At 35.5% G+C, this 20,693-nt stretch overlaps 1 protein-coding gene across 5 annotated transcripts in view; it reads left to right on the top strand.

Annotated features, from left to right (window-relative positions):
- The window catches only part of Rbp6 (RNA-binding protein 6), a 1,159,807-nt gene extending 1,142,499 nt beyond the window's left edge, over positions 1-17,308 (top strand). For all 5 annotated transcript variants that reach the window (XM_071587364.1, XM_071587360.1, XM_071587359.1 and 2 more), the window contains one exon: positions 1,684-17,308. Coding sequence is in view for 1 of the 5 variants with exons in the window: in XM_071587359.1 (XP_071443460.1) it covers positions 1,684-1,764 (81 nt within the window). In the remaining 4 variants the exon portion in view is untranslated. The remainder of the gene's footprint in view (positions 1-1,683) is intronic.
- Positions 17,309-20,693: the final 3,385 nt, after the last annotated feature.

Below are 20,693 nucleotides of genomic sequence, written 5' to 3'. Positions count from 1 at the left end.
AAGAAGGGGGAGGAAAGAGGTAGGAGTGAGAAGGACACCCTGAAGATGAAGGGTTGGCTACGTAATTGCTTCCACGGCAAGTGGGATGATTCTTTTTTTTTAAGGGTAAACCTCAACGTAACACCCGCCTCTCTTCCTTGCTTTCTTTCTTCCCCCTGCCCTCCCCACCCTCTCACTCACCCCGTCCTCACCTTTCCTTTTCTGCCATCTCCCTTGGCCGTCTAAATATAAACCCGTAGTCAGTGCGCTCGGGGTGAAGTCCCATACCGGCTCATTAAATTGCATGGGTTTCTTCGGAGAGGCGTCACGTGCAAGTGGTAGTGACCTCGCTGATCCCCCTACACACACATACACTCACACACAGGCAGCATGACACATGGGCGCCCCTGGATGGAGAAAGAGAACTTTGCTATACAAGCCTCCGAAAGTCGAGTTACTTTTTCTGGAAATAAATTATGCAAAAACTCTGGCCCAGGTTTAGAAGAGAAATCAAAACGATATTTCTTTCGTGAAATCCCTAAAAATTGGCGTAGAATAACCAATCAATAGTGAAAAAGTTACAAATGAAATTTCGCCCCTAAAGTTGGATTTTTTTATCGTGTTCGTTTTTGAATGCTGTGTGTATTTCATGGTCCTTGGTGAAATCAATATTTTTCCTTGGAAAAGTATTTTTAATGCTTGAAAACTTGCTTCTCATTAATCAGTGTAGGACATATAATGTGACATATTTTAGTGAAAAAAGATGTTTTAGTCCTGCTACTTACCTTCTTCACATTTTTTTCTTACCGTGTGCATTATTTTCCAGCTATGTGCATGAGAGTTGTATAGAATACTTGAATAGGTATGATGATTAATGTTAGCTTGGTTATCAATTTGAGAACTGTGATTCAGTAGGAGTGAAAGAAAATAGCTGTTTTCAATTTAATGTTATGCCTTATTTTTCAGTATAATTCAGTGAGTGTGCTATTAGTAGCCGTAGATGCACCAAACATATAAATTAAAACCTTTAATTTTCTTTTCCCACACAAAATTTCTATCTCAAGACTTCAGTTACTGTTGACGCGGCTGTAAATACCGTGATTCCGTTATCAAATTAGAGCATGCTTTTCGTTTGTCTTGCTTAAACTTATGCACAATCCTTTATTGGACACGAATATTCAGAGCTTTTAAGATGTCCTTAATGTTTAACAACTTCACTTCTCTGTGAAAATATGATAATGAAGAAAAATACAACCAATGCGTAATGACAAAAGCCGGTCATGCTGATTACATTTTTAATCAGCGCAAGCTCCCTTTGTGGACAGATCGCATGTCTCTAGTAACCAAACATCCTTTATAATTGATATGAATCATTGGCTTAGCCCTCTCAGATTATCATTTTGCATTCAATAGATTGGCGACTTAGTCTCTGTCTAATTATGTGTCTCTTCCCCAGTAACTCGCATGCATCTTTCGTTAATATTTCTTTACTCGTAACGAAGAGACTATTATTAATGCAAACCGGCAAAAGAACTTATATAAAATTAAAATATTCGTGGTTTCCCATTATTGCTACTCATTAAAAATTAAAATTACCTATTTCGTGATATCGTATCAAGGTGTTATCATATAACTTTTGTAAACTTCACCTCATTTCTTCTAAATCCATTAATATTTTTTTTAACCCTCACGAATGGCAAGCAGCAGTGGAGTGGATTTGGGCTCATGAAGTGCATCGGATGGAACTTCCTCGAGGAATCAGGACCAGAGCTCCTTCCGTCGTAGACACGGACTTGAAGAGACTGCTGCCTTCGAACGGTGCGGATTGTTGTTTTAGGGGATTAAAATAAAGGTAAGAAGAGATGGATTACGAAGTGAGACTTCAAGAGGGTTTTGCCAAAGAAAACATCGTTTACAGAAAGATACTTGGAAACAAAAAAAAAGTCTATCTGTGCGTATGTATCTGTATGTGTTTGTCAGCTACGATGCACACAGTTATTTCAGACAAAATTTCCGCTTGAAAGCTATTTGGGAAAGTGCATCAACATCAATGTTTCTACTTATTAAGTAAATGTTTGTACTCGTTGTGGTTATAAAGCATCAAGTAATTTAGTGTTCTTGCTACTGGAGGTGTGAAATGCAAAATAAGTAAGACATTGAGATTGCGATTCGTGCAAGACCAAGTGTTGTGTTTTTATTTAGCAAAATGGCCGTGTCGGAATCGAAGTGCTCCCTTATATCAACCTAGTGGGGGGGGTTCCTAGACGCCGAGTCCACGACCGATTTGTGAAAGGAAGTTGAGAGCTGGCCACGTGGGAGAAGATGACGGCGAAGAGAAGGAGGAAATGGAGATGATGCCAATCGGGCCAGGAAGCGTGTTGTTTTGGGCGAGTGTGGGAGAGAGGTGTAGGATTTGTGCTCTCGCCTCGGCCACGGCTGCTGTGAAGTGTGCGTGTGTGTTTGTGTGCTTGGGGGGCATGTGTGCGTTTAAAAGGAGGCCGGGAAGCATAATAGGGCATGATGGAACGGTTGAGGGAAACAAGAGAAGGAAAAGGGTGAGAGAGAGAGAGAGAAAGAGAGAGAATAAAAAAGAGAGGTCTCCTTCCAGGCGGCGGGGGAGGGAAGCAACGTGCGGTGCCTCGTGTGCGCGGAGTACCCATCGCCCGCCATTCTCGCAATGGTGACAGGTGCACTTGAATTTTTTTTCAATCCTTTTGAATAGCGAAAGAGAGAAATTGGAATCAAGGAGAAAAAGAATATCAACAAATCAATTCAACCCGTTTGATCTTTTTGTACCTACCCTCCCGATCTGCTATCCCTCCTCCTTCTACTCCCCACCTTTTCTTCCACCAACACCACATGCACACCGCGATCGCAATTTTAACGTGTGTATGGTATTAACATATATATATATATATATATATACATATATTTTAATGGTGTATGCATTATGTGTTTCCTCCCGAGCCTTCGTTCGGAATTTCTCTCGTCTCCGTAATCTATACTCCTCCACTTGTACAAGCTAACTGACGCAATCCTGCCAATGCTCACCAGTGTGTCTCCCCGACCATCACCCCATCCTCCTTCCGCTTTCCGTGTGCTGACGTGTAAAATTCATGTAAATTAAGCGCTGTTGCCTCGTGGGCCTCCTTTTTCCACGCTGAACGCTGAGGGCCGGAGTCCTCGCCATCTTGTAATATGAACCATCGTGTGCTGGCCGCGGTGGCTTGTTTCGTACAAATTTGTTTCCTTTTTTACGTTATTTCCTCAATAAAAATCATTCGGTCGAACCCCAACCGCGGAACGCCAAGTCGCACACGTTGTTTCATTCCATAGCTTGAAGCCGTCGTGACCTTAAGTACTCCTAACGCATGAGTGTACATTTCGTGTGTTCTTATGTAATATGGCAGCGTTATGTTACATGTGTGCTTCAAATCACCCAGCTCCTGCATTCCCGCGACCACGCGGTCCTTTTTTTCCCCATTCCTCTTGGGAGGGACGCTTCAGGCTATGAAACCGTATGACGACATCCCAACTTGCTGTGAGACTGCGCTTCCTCAGATTCACGCCTCCGATCTCCTCACCCCCCCCCCCTCCGTGTACTGTGAGCGAGCGCTTACGCGCGATTACCACTGCTACCAAATATGGCGCCGTTCTCAGACCTATCATGGTTAATCCTCTTACAAAAAGCTGTGTTAATAGTTTGTTTGCGTGTGAGTGTACATGAGAGCTTCTTCAAAAGGACCTGATCATTTCAAATTCGTTTAAATATGGTTACTCTCCCTAACCATTTGAAATGGGACATATTTTGCCTTTTTCCGTCATGGAAGAATCCTACTTCGTTGACTCCCCTTGCCCCTGATCAGTGGTGAATAAATGGAGTGAAAAATAATAACTGCTCCATACGCGAGTGGAGAGTGTATATATTATTAAGCATAAGTGTCTGAGGCGCCTCTTCTGACGATCCTGATCGTATGCTTGCATGAGTGGTTAATTCGTGTTATCTGTGGGTGTCGTTTTAAATAAGTGTCTTCTGAAATTTAACGTGCCTGCGTTTTTCCGAGGTCACTTTCACCCCTTTTCATTGTTGACGCATACAGTTATTACATTGAGGTATTTTAATATTTTTGATGCCTATCAATTTGGTTGTATTTTTTTGATAACATGGTCTCTCCCCTTACTATGCGAAAGTACACATAGCTTCGCAATCATATGACACGGAGTACTTCTAATTTTTGTTGTTAATTTTGACCGTGAGCCATTAAATCTTTAAACTTACCGGTAATTTTTAAGAAAAAAATATGGACAGTTTTTGAACCTACTATTTTTGATGGAAAATACGCCAGCAGTTAATGAATTGCTTTTGCGGGAATGTAATAATCATAATTGTCTATAATTATTGTTCGTTGCTTTGTGAGCGTGCTGTCGTATTATTTTGCCGTCGCCGTATTATTTCTTTGCAGTATATTATTAGTCATTTTTTTAGAGTCATTTAGACATCATTTGTTACAATTGTGAAGAGAACTGAAAATTCATATCCGAGTAAATTTTTATTTTCAGGCATTGGAAGATTGAAAATCGCTGTAAACTCTATATTTCGCTAACTTTCGTTTAGAAATCAATGACGCCGTTCTATATTCTTTACGGTTTTCAATTTAAAGACCGGCAGGATCCTAATAAGTATTTAGTTCCTCATGTAATCTTAATGAGAGCATATTTGTTCAACGGAATGCCTATTGTTTTGGGTGAGGTGCTGTTTTTTGCATTTCTCATTGAGTAATTTTATCTTGTTGGAGTAATTACGACAAAAGTACAGGGTATATAAGTAAACCTTAACAAAGAAGTGGTATTCTCTTCACTTTTTTATATTATGGACCAATGTAATAGAAAAATTGATATATGTTAATGTTTTTATTGCGAACTCACGGATTTATCATTGAATGTTTATACATTAAATATACTTATTCCCTCTCTGCTTCTCATATTTGTACATATAACATCATCATTCTTTTTTATTTAAGCAAATAATCTCTAGAGTTCTCTTGTTCGTATTCCATCGCGTTTTAAATGGATTTTGTGCATATTTTCCCTATTCTCTATTACCCCATTGCTAGGTAAACGATTAATCACACATAATCAAATTGTATTTTATCGGCTTCGGCTCCTTTTCATTGCTTCTTTCATCGTATTCCTTAACATCGCATCTTGAAAATATTAATTTTTTATTTAGTCAATAATGTTTCGCGGTGAATAAGCGACCAATATATAGTCTGTGCTATGTTCACTACGAACAATTTACCATGTTACTACATATTTATATATTTTAATTCTTCTTTTGCATTTGTACATAAATATAATTGTGAATGTTTTAATATTCATGGAATGTAATTTAATGATATACTATGAGTAAGTGGATACTACTCGACCGAGGAAAACTGAAAAAAATATAATGTATATATAATGTTGTATATACATACAATGCTGTTATTGTAAATGTAGATTTCAGCTGTTAGTGTTTTAGTGTGACTAAATATGAAAATATTGGCATTATAATTAAGGATGATTAAATCTAGTGGATCATTTTATCACTTGTCAGCAAGGGTAGTGATGTGATCAATCGGAGTCAAATGTTGTGGCGTTAAAGTTAATCATTGTGTATTTTCCTGTTCGATGCCAGGAGTGAGTGTCCTGATTGCATTGAAAAAAATTTTTATGAATCGAGCGAGCACGAGGGTATTATTTGAATTGATAGTGGTGCATTAATTAGTCGCCCTTGGCTGTGAAATTTAATTCTCATTACATTTTTAACGCCCAATTTTTGTATGGCATTTCTGAGGAGAAGTTGAAGGCCTTCACGTCACGGCTTCACAATGTGTTGTGCTGTAAGGAAACATACTCCGTGTTTTAATAGCTAAGGGCATTGTTTTACTGCACAGCGAAGCATAAAAACATTGCCTGAATATTTTTGGCTCGATCGTAGCCGAGGTAGATGTATTTCACTGGTATTTTATTTTCATTTCATAGTGCGATCCATGATCACGAAGCATGGACTTCTTTTTTTTTAAACTCCACCTTATTTCTCATCATATTAGGAAAAAAACCCTCTTGCTCCCTCACTCAATCATATTATGTAGTTGTTAGCGCAATTAAGCCTGGAAACTCGAGAGTATATTTAGCTTTTCGCTAACTTGTCACCTGATTCCTACAGCTGTGAGCTGGTCGTTTTTTATTGACCTCCCTAAACATGCATACGAATACCTCGGAATTTTCCGTCTTCTCTCCTCATCCTCACCTCCCGCTCACTATGTTTTCTTCAAATGGATCCACCGGGATCCAATTCGATATTTGATGAATTTTACTTCGTTTTTATTCTTTTTTTGATCGATAAAATCGTTTATTTTTTATTGACAAGTCTCCGGCGCTTTTAACTGTATGTAATGCAGCCTAAACACTGGAAAACATTCAAAGAAACGGTAGGGGGAGAGAATACATGTGTGTGTATGGTGGTCGTTGCTTGAAATGCTGTTCTTAATTTTCTCTAATTTTTTGTTGTCAGTCCGATCCACATCCAACTTCCCTTTAGTATCGTTAAGATATTTTAATGGGTACTGGAGCTTTTAGAAAGATGATCATTTTCTTTTATCTTTTACTGTGTGTATCGTTTTATCTTTTGTCCAATTCATTGGAGAAACGTGCAGGTTACGGGCTCCTATTGAAAAATGAATACCAAATTATGATCATACCTTATTGTTAAATATTGTCTAGTTCTTTTCTACAGAGTTTGTATTCTCAATTGCTTCAAAAGATTTCAAGGAAGATTGCTGGATTAAAGATCTCAGTGGAAATAAGGAAAATATTCAATTTGATGTGGAAAGAGTAATAGAAATAAGCTTTGAGACGCTTGTTTGTTTTGGGAGAGTTTCCTCTCAATTTAATAAGAAAAAAAGACTAAAGGCTAAAATCGAAGAGATCGATCATTAGTGAAAAATGGCAAGTACTTTGTCGGTAGTGAAAAAGTGAATATATCTATATATACATATAAATATATGTATACACAAAAAGCAAGTGTCCTATTGTAAACTGTATATTTTGTTTTTATGTATTTTTATTGACATTAGGCAACCGTTTATACTGAGGGACATTTTGGTCTCCAATTAAGAGTGGTTAACCTTTTCATATTGTTTATTTTTTCTCTCTCTTTCTCGCGGAAATCTCGTCGCCTAATTTGCTTACTTTTTCAAAGGGGAGTGATTTTGTGTAAGATGGATTAATTTAAATAGACATCTTTGATTCCCTCAAATTAGTAACTAATAGTGTGAATAAAAATGATAGATAATGACTGCAAGCAATATTTGTCAAAAGTCTTATTCGTGATGAGTATTTTGCAAATCAGGGACTTGGAAACGTTTGAGTTTCCTAAATGAAATAGCGGAAGAGAGATAATAGTTAAGGACAAGTTTATGAAAATTTGTATTACGTTCTGTTGGTTTACATATATATTTTTTAAATTATTGCTATCATGACTGCTAAAGTTTTTTGACCACGTGACTTCCTCTGATGTAAAAAAAAAGACTGGCATGTTGTCTGTCACCTCGCGAGATATGGTGTTGAACACGGCCCTGAAGAGTGCTTTAAGAATAAAAACAGACTCAAATCAGAGGCGATTTCTACGCGTAAATATGTGTGAATAATAGCTCTTTTTATTGATGTGTTTCAATTTTTTTACTCCTTTTCTCTGTGGTAGGCATATTTTTACCATTAGGCAAGGCAAAGAGCAATACACTATAAATATCACAAGTAATTTTAATTAAACCTGTATTTTGATACCATGAAATTGTTGAGAAATGAGGTGAATCCTGTATTAATTGTTTCTTTTGAGATATGTAAAAATGATAATTATCAATACTGTGGTTGGGCCATGAAATGTCGAAGAAAATCTAGCATTTTGCTCGTGTGTGAATTAAGAGCCGAACGTTGATCGCTTTCGTCTTCTGGTTCTTCATATAAAATTAGTTTGCATCAAATTAATGTTTGCCGTTTGTTTTTGGCTTTGCTTTTATCATTGACTAGAATTCATGAACATTCATGTATATATATCCATCAATACAAAAAACATGAAAATTTTATGTAATCTCTAGTAAGTATTGACTGAACATTTAAAGCAATAACTTGGACTCTACGGAATGCTTCGGCTCTGTAGATCATCCTCTCCCTTCGTAAGATGATAGTTTGAAAGTGAAATTAGTGGGATATATTGATATTATATCCTCCTCAAAGCTACACCAATTTGATATGAAAAGAAACTCCATGAGCATCCACTTAATTATTTAAAAAATACTATTTTTGTGATTGTCATGGGCCTCTGTATTAGTGTGGAGATCTTATAAAAACACTCGAGCTTCTGATATATTTAAATTAGGCGGCTAGCTGGTCGTGACCGTTAAATACAAAAAAACTATGGATGCGAAGTTTTTTAACTGAGCTGTACATTAAATCGTTAATTTAAAAATTGCATAATGCCTGTAAATAAAATGGATTCTTAATCTGTAACTTATAAATTTTCCTATAATATTGGAACGAGAGGTGCATATGGAGAGGACATGTGTAATATGGGTATTGACCTATTCCAAGGGACTGAAGTAGATTCGTTTAGGGGTGGAGGTAGTGTTGAAAGGAGATCTTTGCAGAATTTTGGGAAAAAATGATTCGTGTTCGGACTTCTGCTCACTTTTAGAAAACACTTTTTTCAGTGTGTAAATGTTATCTTCTAAAAAAAAAAATATATATATATATATATACTTATGTGACACAGTACATTTGTGAACGCATATAATAAAATATAAAGATATAAATAAATATATATATATATATTGGCGCACTTTGAAATGAAAAAGAAAACAGGAATGTTGAAAGGGATATTTATTTGACACTCCGATTTATAAAAGTACTTCATTCGTGATTAATTGATGAATGCATTGATGATGTACGATCACTCAACTGTTACATCTCTACACAATCACACTAACACATAAATGCATACAAATTCACGGTCAACTGTTTGCACCTCTGTGTTATGGAAATCATATATCTAAATAAAATATATAATGGCAACTGTGTATTCTGAGCGTACAAATTTTGAGAAATTAAGGGTTCACGCTGAAAGCCGCAATTGCTATAAGCGTTTTGTTGGATACTCAATAATATCCTTTTTCACTGCACACTCAGTGGGATCGATGTCTTTTCATGAGTATTTTATACACAGGCAAGGTAATATTCCAGATATAGTCTTAAAATTTTCTAATCCAGGGAATGGATAATGAAAACAGTTACAGTTTTTCCTAAGAATAAATCACAAAGAGTACTGAAAAACTGAGTGTAAATGAGGGGGAAAAGTGCATCGGATGGAATTGAGGGTTGGTTGTCAAAAATAATGAGAAGCGATCAGCGTTTGGCTCCAAAAATATTTGTAAATATAAATGTGAACAACAGACTTAAAATTAAACATAACACAGGCACACACAAAACACTTATTACACAGAAGGACACGGTTGAACTATTGCATATGCTATTTAATGATATATGTCTTTAAGAACACGATGAACACATGTGGACACACCTTTTCGCAAACATATGATTGAATATATAAGTTGTCCAAGAATGGGCATGTCTTCCTTCGTAGGCATGCAGTATATAAAATTGAAGAGATAAAACAACTTGAAAGTATTGTGTTAAATATATCCTGTTTAATCTAAAAAGTGTTACTGTGGTTGATGTACTGTTTACAATATGGTATTCTGTAAAATGTATGTTATTATCTGTAAAACAATGGTTAGAAACCGTTACCTCTTTGTTATGAAAGGAAGTAATAATACCAAAACAACTTGTGACAGATGAAGCAATGTATGCTTGTGTTTTTTTATGTGCGTTGTAATACATGCATCGTAATAGTGGACTTAGTTGTAAGTTTTCATGTTAAACAAAAAAGGCTTTCTAACCTGGGTGTGAGCAAGGTTAATTTTGATAAAAACAAGAACACCGAGGCTTTTGCCCTCCAAGTGACGAAGATGAGAAGGGTTTGAAATATCTGGCTAGAAGACGAGAAAATACGCTCGCGCTGAAACCATCTCGGTGCATGGAATCCATTCACTTGGCAAAAAGTTTCAATCATTCGTAGGTCGAAAATATTGAATCTTTGCCCTTGGCAGGAGTGGATGTGGATATTCCGCTGCTTTTAAGAAAGGGATACCTTGGAGTCGGGAGAAGCAATAACACAAGAGAGGTGATGATTATGTGTATTGTCTTTTACTAAATTAAATTATTTGAATATATCTCCACCCGGAACCGAAAGATCTTAACAGTATGATGGAAAGTGAAATGTGTGATTTGCGAGACCATAGAGTGAGGGAGTAAAAATATTTGTCCCGAGGAAGAGGAAGTCGATGGTTGCTAATTACTTGATACAAATTTTTTAAGGACTATTTCATGTTTAAGTTTGCTTCCTATTATCCACACCATTTCCTGTTACTAATTTTGCTTTGAAAAATGTTGGCTATCATGCGAGGATCTCAGTGTGCAGAGTAACTTATGAGCTAATTTTTTTAAGTTCATTAATTTAGCGTATGCGCTGTAAAAATGTTTTTTATTTAAAACTGGAGACCCTCACCCAGCAGCTTCCTCGCTTTTTCATAGCAAAAGACATAAAAGGGGACATCTGGAAACCCTCTATTTCGCATTACATGAAAAGCAAAACTAAAAATAAATCATTACATGTTCACTAATACAACAAGGTGAGGAATATTAATGTGAAAAATACTTACAAATATTTACACTGCATATTATTCCTGTTCACCCTTGGCCTGATAATAATAATAATAATGCGTGTGTGCGTGTCTTTTTTAATATGATAAATATGCCTATATGAGTAATCGTTGATGGTAATGTTTGTAAAAATTGTTTGTGTTTTAAAAAATTATCATCAAGGCCTTTTTCTTCCGCTCCTCCTCTGCAATTCAATATGAGGAGCGTCCGAGTGTACCTAATCCGATACAACAAGCCTTTTCGTGGCCTGTATATCATTGTGTGCATATATTACATGTTATATATATATACAAATGGACAGGGAAGGATTTTTTAAATTGAGAATGGGAGTACACTGCCGTACCGGAGGTGGGGAAAATTTTCCAAAGGGGTAGGAAAAAGAACAGAAAGCAAGAGATACCATTATTGATGACGTTGTGATACATATGTGTACATACATTATAATATAAATATATATATATACATTGCTGTAGTGAATGAATGACCTCTTTATGATAGCACCCTTTTAGCAGACGAATGAAATTAACCTTAGCACCAGAACCACACCTTTCCCCAAGACAACCTCTCGAAAAACTTATTTTTTTCTCGCATTTTCCGTTCAAGCATTCTATTTTTTCACACAATTTGCTGTCCCCTTTTAACCCTACTTTAGATTGGCTAGGAAATGATATTAAAAATAATGGAAAGCAAAACTTTTCTAAGGACCCCTGATCGACCCGGTGTCGACATATCGAGGATGTGGAAAGAAATTCAATAATGAACCAGTTGGTTTGAGTGAAGAAAACCAACAGTAGAATGACCCAACAGCAAAAACATTGTATGATATATTAACCAGAAAACTCTAAAAGAAAAAGTTAGGGAAGCTATTTACAGGCTAATTTAAATGATGTTAAACAGATGAAAAAGAAAAATATTTGCATACTGTGATTTGAGCGATACTACTACCGCTTTACCACATTTAATCATATGTGTTCATAAAAATATATTCTACGTTCAGTGCCCACCCCTAACCCTTGATTTTTAGCTTTTGTTACGGAAAAAAAGAGAAAATATCATAAACAGGCTAACAGTTAAATAGGTTGCCGTGCGCACGGACTCGAGCGAGTACGATATTTTTCGCAAAACTAAATGAACATCTTTGGCTGAAGTTATAACGAGCGGGTTGCGAATAGTCGAGAGAAAGAGAGAGAGAGAAGTAATATTGTATTGCAGTTAAGATTCAGATTCCTGTAATCTTCCTCAATCAAAGTAAGCAACGTTTTTCAATTACCTGACGCCTAATTCTAGTAGTCGTGAGGATGAGAGAGAGAGAAATGAGCAGACGTTTCTCAGTGCAGTTTTTTTTACGGTGACTTGTCTTGATAAAATTTTCTCCCATACTCTTCTAAGCGTTCAAGGGACCCAAACAGTTGCGCGTAAATAAAATAGGGCAAAGCCAGTATATATATATCAGTGTGCACTTATGATTTTCTTTTATCTTCTATGTCTATTTTCTACTTCACCCCACCTTATTATAAGATATATTTATATGAAGCCTAATTTTTTGTTTTGCCCCTCATCACAAATACTGACAGAATTGGGTATCCCCGTTTCTTTATAATGGACTTCTCTATGTAGTTCTCTGTGCTTCGAATTTTTATTTCTTCAGTTTCCTTCGGATTAATGATGAAGGCTAAAAATAGCATGGAGCCTTAAAAAGTCGTAATGATAGTGGTGAATGCTACCTAATACGCAAGCATTCAAGGTTTCTTTGTATACAACAGAGATCATGCAATATTGTGCCCCCTCAAAAAAAAATAATGGAAGTAACAGAGTCAATTACTATTGCAAATATATGTATGTATTTCTAGAGGTGTCAAAAAGTAGTTTCGTTCTTGTCTTATTCAGTTAAGAAAGTTACTCTGTCAACATAATCAGACTACAACAGCCGTAAAAACTTTCAAATGATGTAGAAGACATAATTATTGTACACGAGCTTTTTCATAAATATGTATTGTGGAAAAAATGTGGATCATCTAGAAAAAGAATCGAAATATTTTGACCCATTTGCTTTGTATTTTCGAATCAATGGCTGCGTTAGGAATGTCGAGTTTGCTTTGTCTGAATAAGCTTGCAAAACTCCAAAATGGGTTGGAGAGACGTTGCTCACGTGGTGGTATCAGGATGGCCACACATTTTTTAAATCGGCCATTTCCTTTTTCCACCCTTTTTAACAGGCCTAACCCCATAACCAGTCCCTTTGTATGATATTTACTTTGTCCTTATATTCTCACCACCTTTCTAATAAACTCCAATTAATTATCAGTTAACCCATTTCAATCAGCTCACTATATTTTATATGATAAGGAAAAGCAATCTTTTTGATGAAAATAAAATTATATGCACCGGCAGCCATTGTGTAGTATGTAAGGTGAATTACTACGCTATATTAAAAAATATTCACATATCATTCAATAAGTACACCATTCAGCTCGTGTGTGGTTTAGGTTTATGAATATCAGGCTCTATAGTGTTTTTGACACGTTCGAAGCTGAAAATGTATTCTCTGTTCTAATTAGATTTACAGTGAAGTCCAGGACGGACTCCTAAAGGTGTTTTGTGGAAGAGATGTTAACTGATTTTAATACTTTAAAATAATTCCTTGTTTGCTCCCATTTTGGCCATAAAAGAAATTTTCGAAGGAAACTTCTGTCTTTGAATTTGTTGCTTTTATTTCTACTTTATTTCGATTTGTGAATTTTTCGTCTTATTATATTCTTCGTCTGATGAAAAATAATCAGTCAACTTTACCATGTGATTAATGTTTCATGGTGATCTGAATTTGTTTTAAACCTCTATTTTGGTTTTTTTATATTTTCCGCACACAATCTCATGGCTTTTTTTTGGGAAAGTTGACGAAGCTTGAAATAGGCACCCGAAGAAATAAGTTCACGGAGTACATACTATTCTTTCCTCAAAATCCAAATTCCTGACACTCTTTCACTTCCTCCTACCCTTTCGTGAAGTTCTGTTCTGCATTCTCATCTGCTCCGGCTTCAGTTTAATCTGAGGCAGATGTTTAAAATTTCATTGTGGTGCTCATCTAACTTACCTGAAGGATTTCCTTACGGGTAAATACTTTTGAATTAGCCAACCGAGTAAAAGGTTTAAATATTTATTTAAAAAAAACCCTCAACTTAATGTGATTTTAATACAAAATTCGAACCTAGGCAATAACTTATAACGTACCACCTAAATCTTTTCTAAAAATTAAATATTAGCATTTCTTTCCTCTGTTCAATTTTAGGGAAATCATAGCATTAATTTTGAAATACTTCAAACCTTTTCCAACCTTCATTATTTAACAATGAGTTTTCCTGTGAGTATGCCACACCCTTCAAAAAATGTTTCATTGCCTCAAACCTTTTTTGTGTAGAGAGGTGTTGGTGAAGGCTGAGAGAAAATGCACTGTGGTTCATTGCAAGGTGCGGCAACAGACACCTTAGGCAGATCGTAGAACGCTAGGTTTACATCAACTTCTCAATATTATTTCATCCATTTTGCGATAGTAAATGTTTTTAGTTAGGAATCATATTCCAAATAATTAAAATAACCTCTGATGAAATTTCAAACCCAATGGTTTGGAAAGAAGGAATGTCGATGAAATAGCAAATTATTAGCTTTCTTGTAAAAACACCTATTTTGTATTTAATATTGTTGATCCGTTTTCTTAATTATTTCCAAACACATAATCCCTTGAGTAATTTTCTCGTAGCCCATTAAGATATAGCTATTATTATTTCCTCCTGAATGAGTGATCTTGTTCATGCCAAATCAACTAAAGCATTACAATTGTAATGTCACTTGTTTGTACATGTTATTAATTATTGTTATTTTTTCTTGTTGTAATATGACAGAGCTCGAAACGCCACTTCTGTGAAGACCGAGACTGTTGCTTAGTTAAATTAAAGTATAAGACATTTGGTGTTAGTTCGAAGAAACGCGTCTAGAGAAAAGGTGCAGGAGCATTAAACGTTATGGTCTTGCCGTAAAGTCGAGTAGATTTAGTGCTGAACCCATGACTTTTCACGGAGAACGTCCTTAAAAGAACTTTATTTTAATCGTTTTTGTACCTACAAGGTTTTGACGGTGTCCTAGATTCATCTTCGCCAAGGAAACCTAATGATTAAATTTTTTACTCATGTTTCGTCCAAAGTCTTATACAAAACCCCTTGAATATTTTTACTTATCATTAAAAATGTGATTTTTGACAATATGGAGCACGAAAAGCTTTGAAGCATAAATGATTGAAAAAGTAATTCAACGGAGACACTTGATTGAAACAGAAAAAAAGGACTAGAGTCTCCAAAATAATTATGTTTTTAAAATGTGAACATGAATAAAAAAATCACCTCAATCATCACATTCGGTGGCCATATGTGAAGTAAAACTATTTTTTAAATTTCCAAAGAAACCTTGTTCGCATACAATTTTTTCATTGAGACACCGACAGTTAAATACACATAAATATTAAATCTACATTGTTAATGTATGTATACATTTTCTTTCAATTTATGTTGATTGTAAATGTCTCATTTAATTTTTGTCCATGGCAATTTAGTCATTCACCAACTTGGATTGTTTTAAATTAAAATAGCAATCCAAAATATTATAATTCGCATAAAAGGCGGATTGTTAATCTGAGCATAAATTTAAATATGGACTGATGTGTACGTAAAAGTACTGAGCTCCTGTAATCTATCTCTTAAAATTTAATTTAATCGGTACAAATAATGTGATTTTAAAGTTATTTTTTCGTTGTTATTTTTTATTCGGGAATATATCCTATTATTAAAAGAAATACCTCATCCTTTATCTTCCATTTCCCTTAAGAATTTGAAAAAGAAATTTCCTTGCCTTAGACTGAATCCTATTTTCCCTCTACCTCCTCAAACTAGATTTCTCTTTCCTCCCTTTTCACCCCAATAGTCCAGAAAAGAGTAAATCCCGCGACATACAGGGAGAGAATCGAAATAGACTGCAAATTTGATATGAAAGGAGAGAATGAGAGCGTTAACGACTAGTTGTATGAAAGAGAAAGTAGGAAACTGGGAGTGTGTAAAGAACAATATTTAATATTATAGTCAAAAAGAACAATTAGAATCAAGGGATATAAGGCAATCCCTTCCCGAATTTTCCTATAATGAAGAAAGTAATCAGTTTAAACCTTTTAAACAAAATATTGCATAGAGTAAAATTCTTTTTTCCCTTGCAATCTCTAACACTTCTCAAAACGTGAAAAAATTTGAAAGTTTCTCTCCAAATCTCTGTATCTATTTTAATTGTAAATTTTTCAACAGCAAGGCAAGCGGATGATCCTAAATCTTCAAATTTCCATAAATTTTTAGTTTCCTTTTTCTCTGATTTGGGTGATGGGTTTTTAGAAAAAAATATCTATGAGAAAAGGAGTGTCACTAATCTTGCCACACCTTTTTCCCAAAAAATTAGTCAAATTACGTGATTTTCGTCCATTGGTTATTATTTTTTCACGTCTCAGAAGAACAATTTATAGCTGGAAAATGACATGAAGTAGGAAAAAAAATCTGCCCAATCTATTTTAACTCGATTAAAAAAAATCAGCCGAGAAACATACAACAAATAATCGTAAATAAACAAGGCTTCTTGCAATAAAAGAAAGCAATAACCGTAGACTAATGTGTAACATTTGTTTTCTTTCCGAAATGGGGGTTTTCGAAAAGAAATCGTGGTAGAGTTGCAAAGAGAGAGAAAAAATTGATTTGTTTGCTTCGTGGTCAATTGGTAAAGAACGATAGAAAATGTGCTCCACAGTTTTTCGAAGGTCTTGTGAAGTCGTTTTTATGAGACGTTGAGTGAATATATATGAAATATTCATAATCCATGAAGTTCGTTATAAGGCATGTATACAATACGAAAGAAAACGGAAAGGCTTGGAAGATAATGATGTATGTGGTGAATACTATGGTCGATTATTGCTCTTTTATTGTGTGATAAGAGGTGGAAGGAGATTTTTTTTCTCTGTGATCGACCACCCTAATAAAATTATTAGAGCATTACTCCGGCTGCCCCCATTACCTTCCCATTGCCTCGTGCGACGAGTCAGTTGACGCCATTTTGTGTAGGGCCAGCAGAGTGCTTCGTTCTGTGGTCACATTTGGGATTTCGGCGCTGGATTTGGCAGGGAATAGGGGCGGTCGCTGCGTATGACTTATTGGGTGAGGCTCTTTTTTGAGTGGAGAGACCAGAGAAAAATAGACATAACTGAGAGAGTATTATATTGGATCTCTTTTTTTGCCCCACTGCAAAGGTGTGTGTTCCATTTTTTTCAGGGGTGTGCGTGTAATTGTGTACAACAATGATTGTACCATGTAAATAATATTAATAATAATTATGATAATGATTATGATAATACTACAAAAATACATGAATGCATACATAAAAATGATTCACAAAACGCAATGCGTGTATGTGGGATTATATAATATGGACATTGTTCAAAGAAATAAAATGCATTTTCATTTAAATTTCAACAGAAACGACCCTTCCAACGACCTTACACCTTTCCTTACCGCGCCTCTCCTTAGAAATAAAACGTTTGAGTCAAATTTGAATATAATATAAACGCATGAGTCACTTAAAGTTCTAAAATTATCGTTTCAGCGTCGCTTTCCGTAAAGATAAACTGTTAATATGGCGAAATAATCATTGATAGGTTCAAATGTTATTTCTTTTCATTAATTTATAAGAAATCAAATCAAAAGTGTTTTGATCATGCCAAGTTTTGTATGAATTGAATTGAAATTAATAGAATGAGGATTTAATTGAAGACAAAGGGAGATATTTGAAAGAATAATTTGATCCTGATAGATTTTGACCAATTTAATAATCCTTATTACTGATGCGTACTATTTCGCACAAATAAAAATTCCAATTAATTGAAGTAATTAAGTAAGTAAATTAATACCTGGACTAATTTACCACACGATATTAGTAATGCGATGTCATTTGATCTTCAAAGACACCAACTATGACAAACTAATACTTGTAAACAATGTTGTCAACACGAAGAAAAAACGGCTTGAATAATCAATAAAACAATAAGTGTATTAAAATCAACAGTAATGTTAATAGAAATCAGCAATCAATCAACAGCTGGAAACCGACAGTGACAACTCATCAAAAGGTAAGTTATACTACATTCAGTAGTAAAAATCTATAGTACAAGCTTGTCACACACCTTCGCGGGATACACCCGTCTGAGGTGTCTTAATGAATTATTGACTGATTTTATAAATGTTTGAACAATTTTAGGTGAGACTAACATCACTCAATTTATACCCCGCCAGATTGTACAGACAAAACTAATGAGTAAGATAACCAATATACCATACAAGAGGATGGCATAAAATCCACAAGTACCAGAAGAAAAGCCTTCAGGGCACTGAGAGAAAAAAATAGTGTTTTTACTTCTGAAATTAGTTGTGGAAGATTAAAATAATATGCTCGGAGAACTAAGGAATATGATTATTTGCAGAATTTATTGAGCGATGAAAAGAGTATCTGTTCAGATATCATTAAAAAAATTACTTTTATTTATTAAACTTCCTTTAAAGTTAAGAATGACAAAATGCAAATTGATATGGGTGGAACCATCAGCCATTTTACATTATACTAAGTGCAAATTCAATAAAGTTTTCTATTAACCCCAGTATTATGAAGGACACTATCATTAAAAAACCCGATATGTATTGGCGTTTACCTTCATCTTAATGAATCAAACTCCAAGGAAACTATTTAATCAATTGCCACATGAAAATTTTAATCGGGTAATAAAGTAAAAGGATCCAACGCTCACAAATTGACACGCTAATGATATTGGATACGTTTGTGATCCCATTAATTGGTATGAAACGTGAAATATACTTAATTTAGCCTCGTTTATGTCTCCTTGCAACCTTTATGAACAATAGATAAGTATAATTTACTAATATTACACATGTGAAGAAGGATAAAGATGAAAACTTTCTTTCACATATACACAAGGAATTGGCATTTTTCATTATAGTTAAACTAACAACTAAAGGAATTTTTTAAATTTAATTTCGTTTTTCAATAATATTGGGAATTAGATTCCTGAATTTGATAAAAACGTTTTCATTAAACCTTTTAGTAAACTCTGAAGGAGTTCGTATCACATATAATTTTCCAAGAAGTTTCATAGTGGCAAACAGGCGACACCCCTATCGAAAACTTTGCCCTTCCATTCGGCCTGCACTCAACTCATTCCCTGAAAACATTTAAATCGCCTTTTTCCCAACGGCCCATCCTATATCCAACCTGCCAACTGTTACTGCGGTGACCCAACTAACAAAATATTCCCCCCGTCTCTCTCACCCCTCTCAACTCTGTTTACCTCTCCCCAATTCCCTCCCTCCCTTGCTTCCTTACCAGCTTGAGAGAGGATGATGAATTCAATTATACAAAGATTCTCGTTCAGAGCTCACACCCCCTGCCCTGAACCCTCCCTCTCTGTCTTACCATAACTTTCAAGTCCTCCCTCCCCCATCATCTTTCCTTCCCCTCAATCTCTCACCTCTCAAATCTTAACTCCCGAACTGTAATCCCCTTCCCTTTCTCTCTCTCTCTTCCTATCCACCTGCTCCTTACCTCGGTAGAGTGCCTACTCCTTCGCCTGACTGGATCGCCTTTATAAGCGCCCGTGTTTCAAGATTTCACTCCAAATATTTTTTACAACCGATAGACTTTTTGAAGCTGCGGATCTTTTGGAAATCTTTTCTTTCTTTAAATAATTGACTATCCTAATATTTAAAAAATTCCCATCGAGTATTTCTTCAGTCTGTCGTTTCAAAGATGCTCTATGCTTCAAAGACTCATACATTTTTAAAGGTTTTGTGGGCTTTTTAATCTCTCGAAGTTGATATTTCACAAACGTTGTCCATCGCTATTGTTTTATCTGTACTTTAAAGTATAGGACCGAAGTAGTCATGTTTATCTTTAATGCTTCCTTAAAAGCGTTGAGGGCCTAAGTCAATGAATTTGATCTGTGAGTGCTCAAAAGGTTATTTTTAGCTGGGAAAGGAAGTAAAAATTTTAGAAGATCACGAATACGACGTTTCCTGAAGAGTAAAACTTTTTGATCCCCGTGACAATGGTCAATACTTTTGGCCATTGTCATGGGGATATAGCGGAATATAATGGTTAAATTGTGATTGGTAAATAGAATCTGAATCTATCTCAGGTTCGACGAAAAGTGATTATATTAAGCTGTTGATTGTTCAAAAATGTAACAACCTGGTCAAAATGTAATTCATGACAATTTTTCCAAGAACCACTTGACTCCATTATGAAAAATTAAATGCAACATTACTTCAATGTTCGAGTTTTTATTATTTATTTACATGACTCCATACTGAGATGACATTAAAATGAAAAATCTCTTTTGCTTCCATTCCATGTTTAGCTTTCAATTACATTTTATTAATACGAAATCATTTTCCTCTTTCAATTTTCTTATTTTATCATCATGTTCAAGTGCTAACCCCCTACATGGTATGGATGAAAAGCATGGGGAACAATTTTTTCCTAACGTGACTACGTCGCACCGCCCAAGTGCGGTGGCGGAGGATCAGACCTTCAACACGTACCAATCGCCTACGAGCGTACGTTCAGGCTAGATCGTGATTTTAGTTTACCCCCGTCGAGTGGCTCGGTACAAGCGTAAAATGGAACGAACGATTGAAGATGGGTACGCCGTCAAATTTTGTGATGGACTGGGGCAATCGGGTGTGGAGACGTTGGGCATGGTTTGCCAAGGGTTCAAAGATGATATCATGTCACAAACTGTAAATTTTAGGTGA

The sequence above is a fragment of the Hetaerina americana genome, unplaced genomic scaffold (assembly GCF_022747635.1).
Source record: "Hetaerina americana unplaced genomic scaffold, ioHetAmer1.1.p SCAF_3, whole genome shotgun sequence".
Taxonomy (NCBI): Eukaryota; Metazoa; Arthropoda; class Insecta; order Odonata; family Calopterygidae; genus Hetaerina; species Hetaerina americana.
Note: the sequence above shows the minus strand (reverse complement) of the source record. Positions and strands in the feature narration are given on the sequence as shown.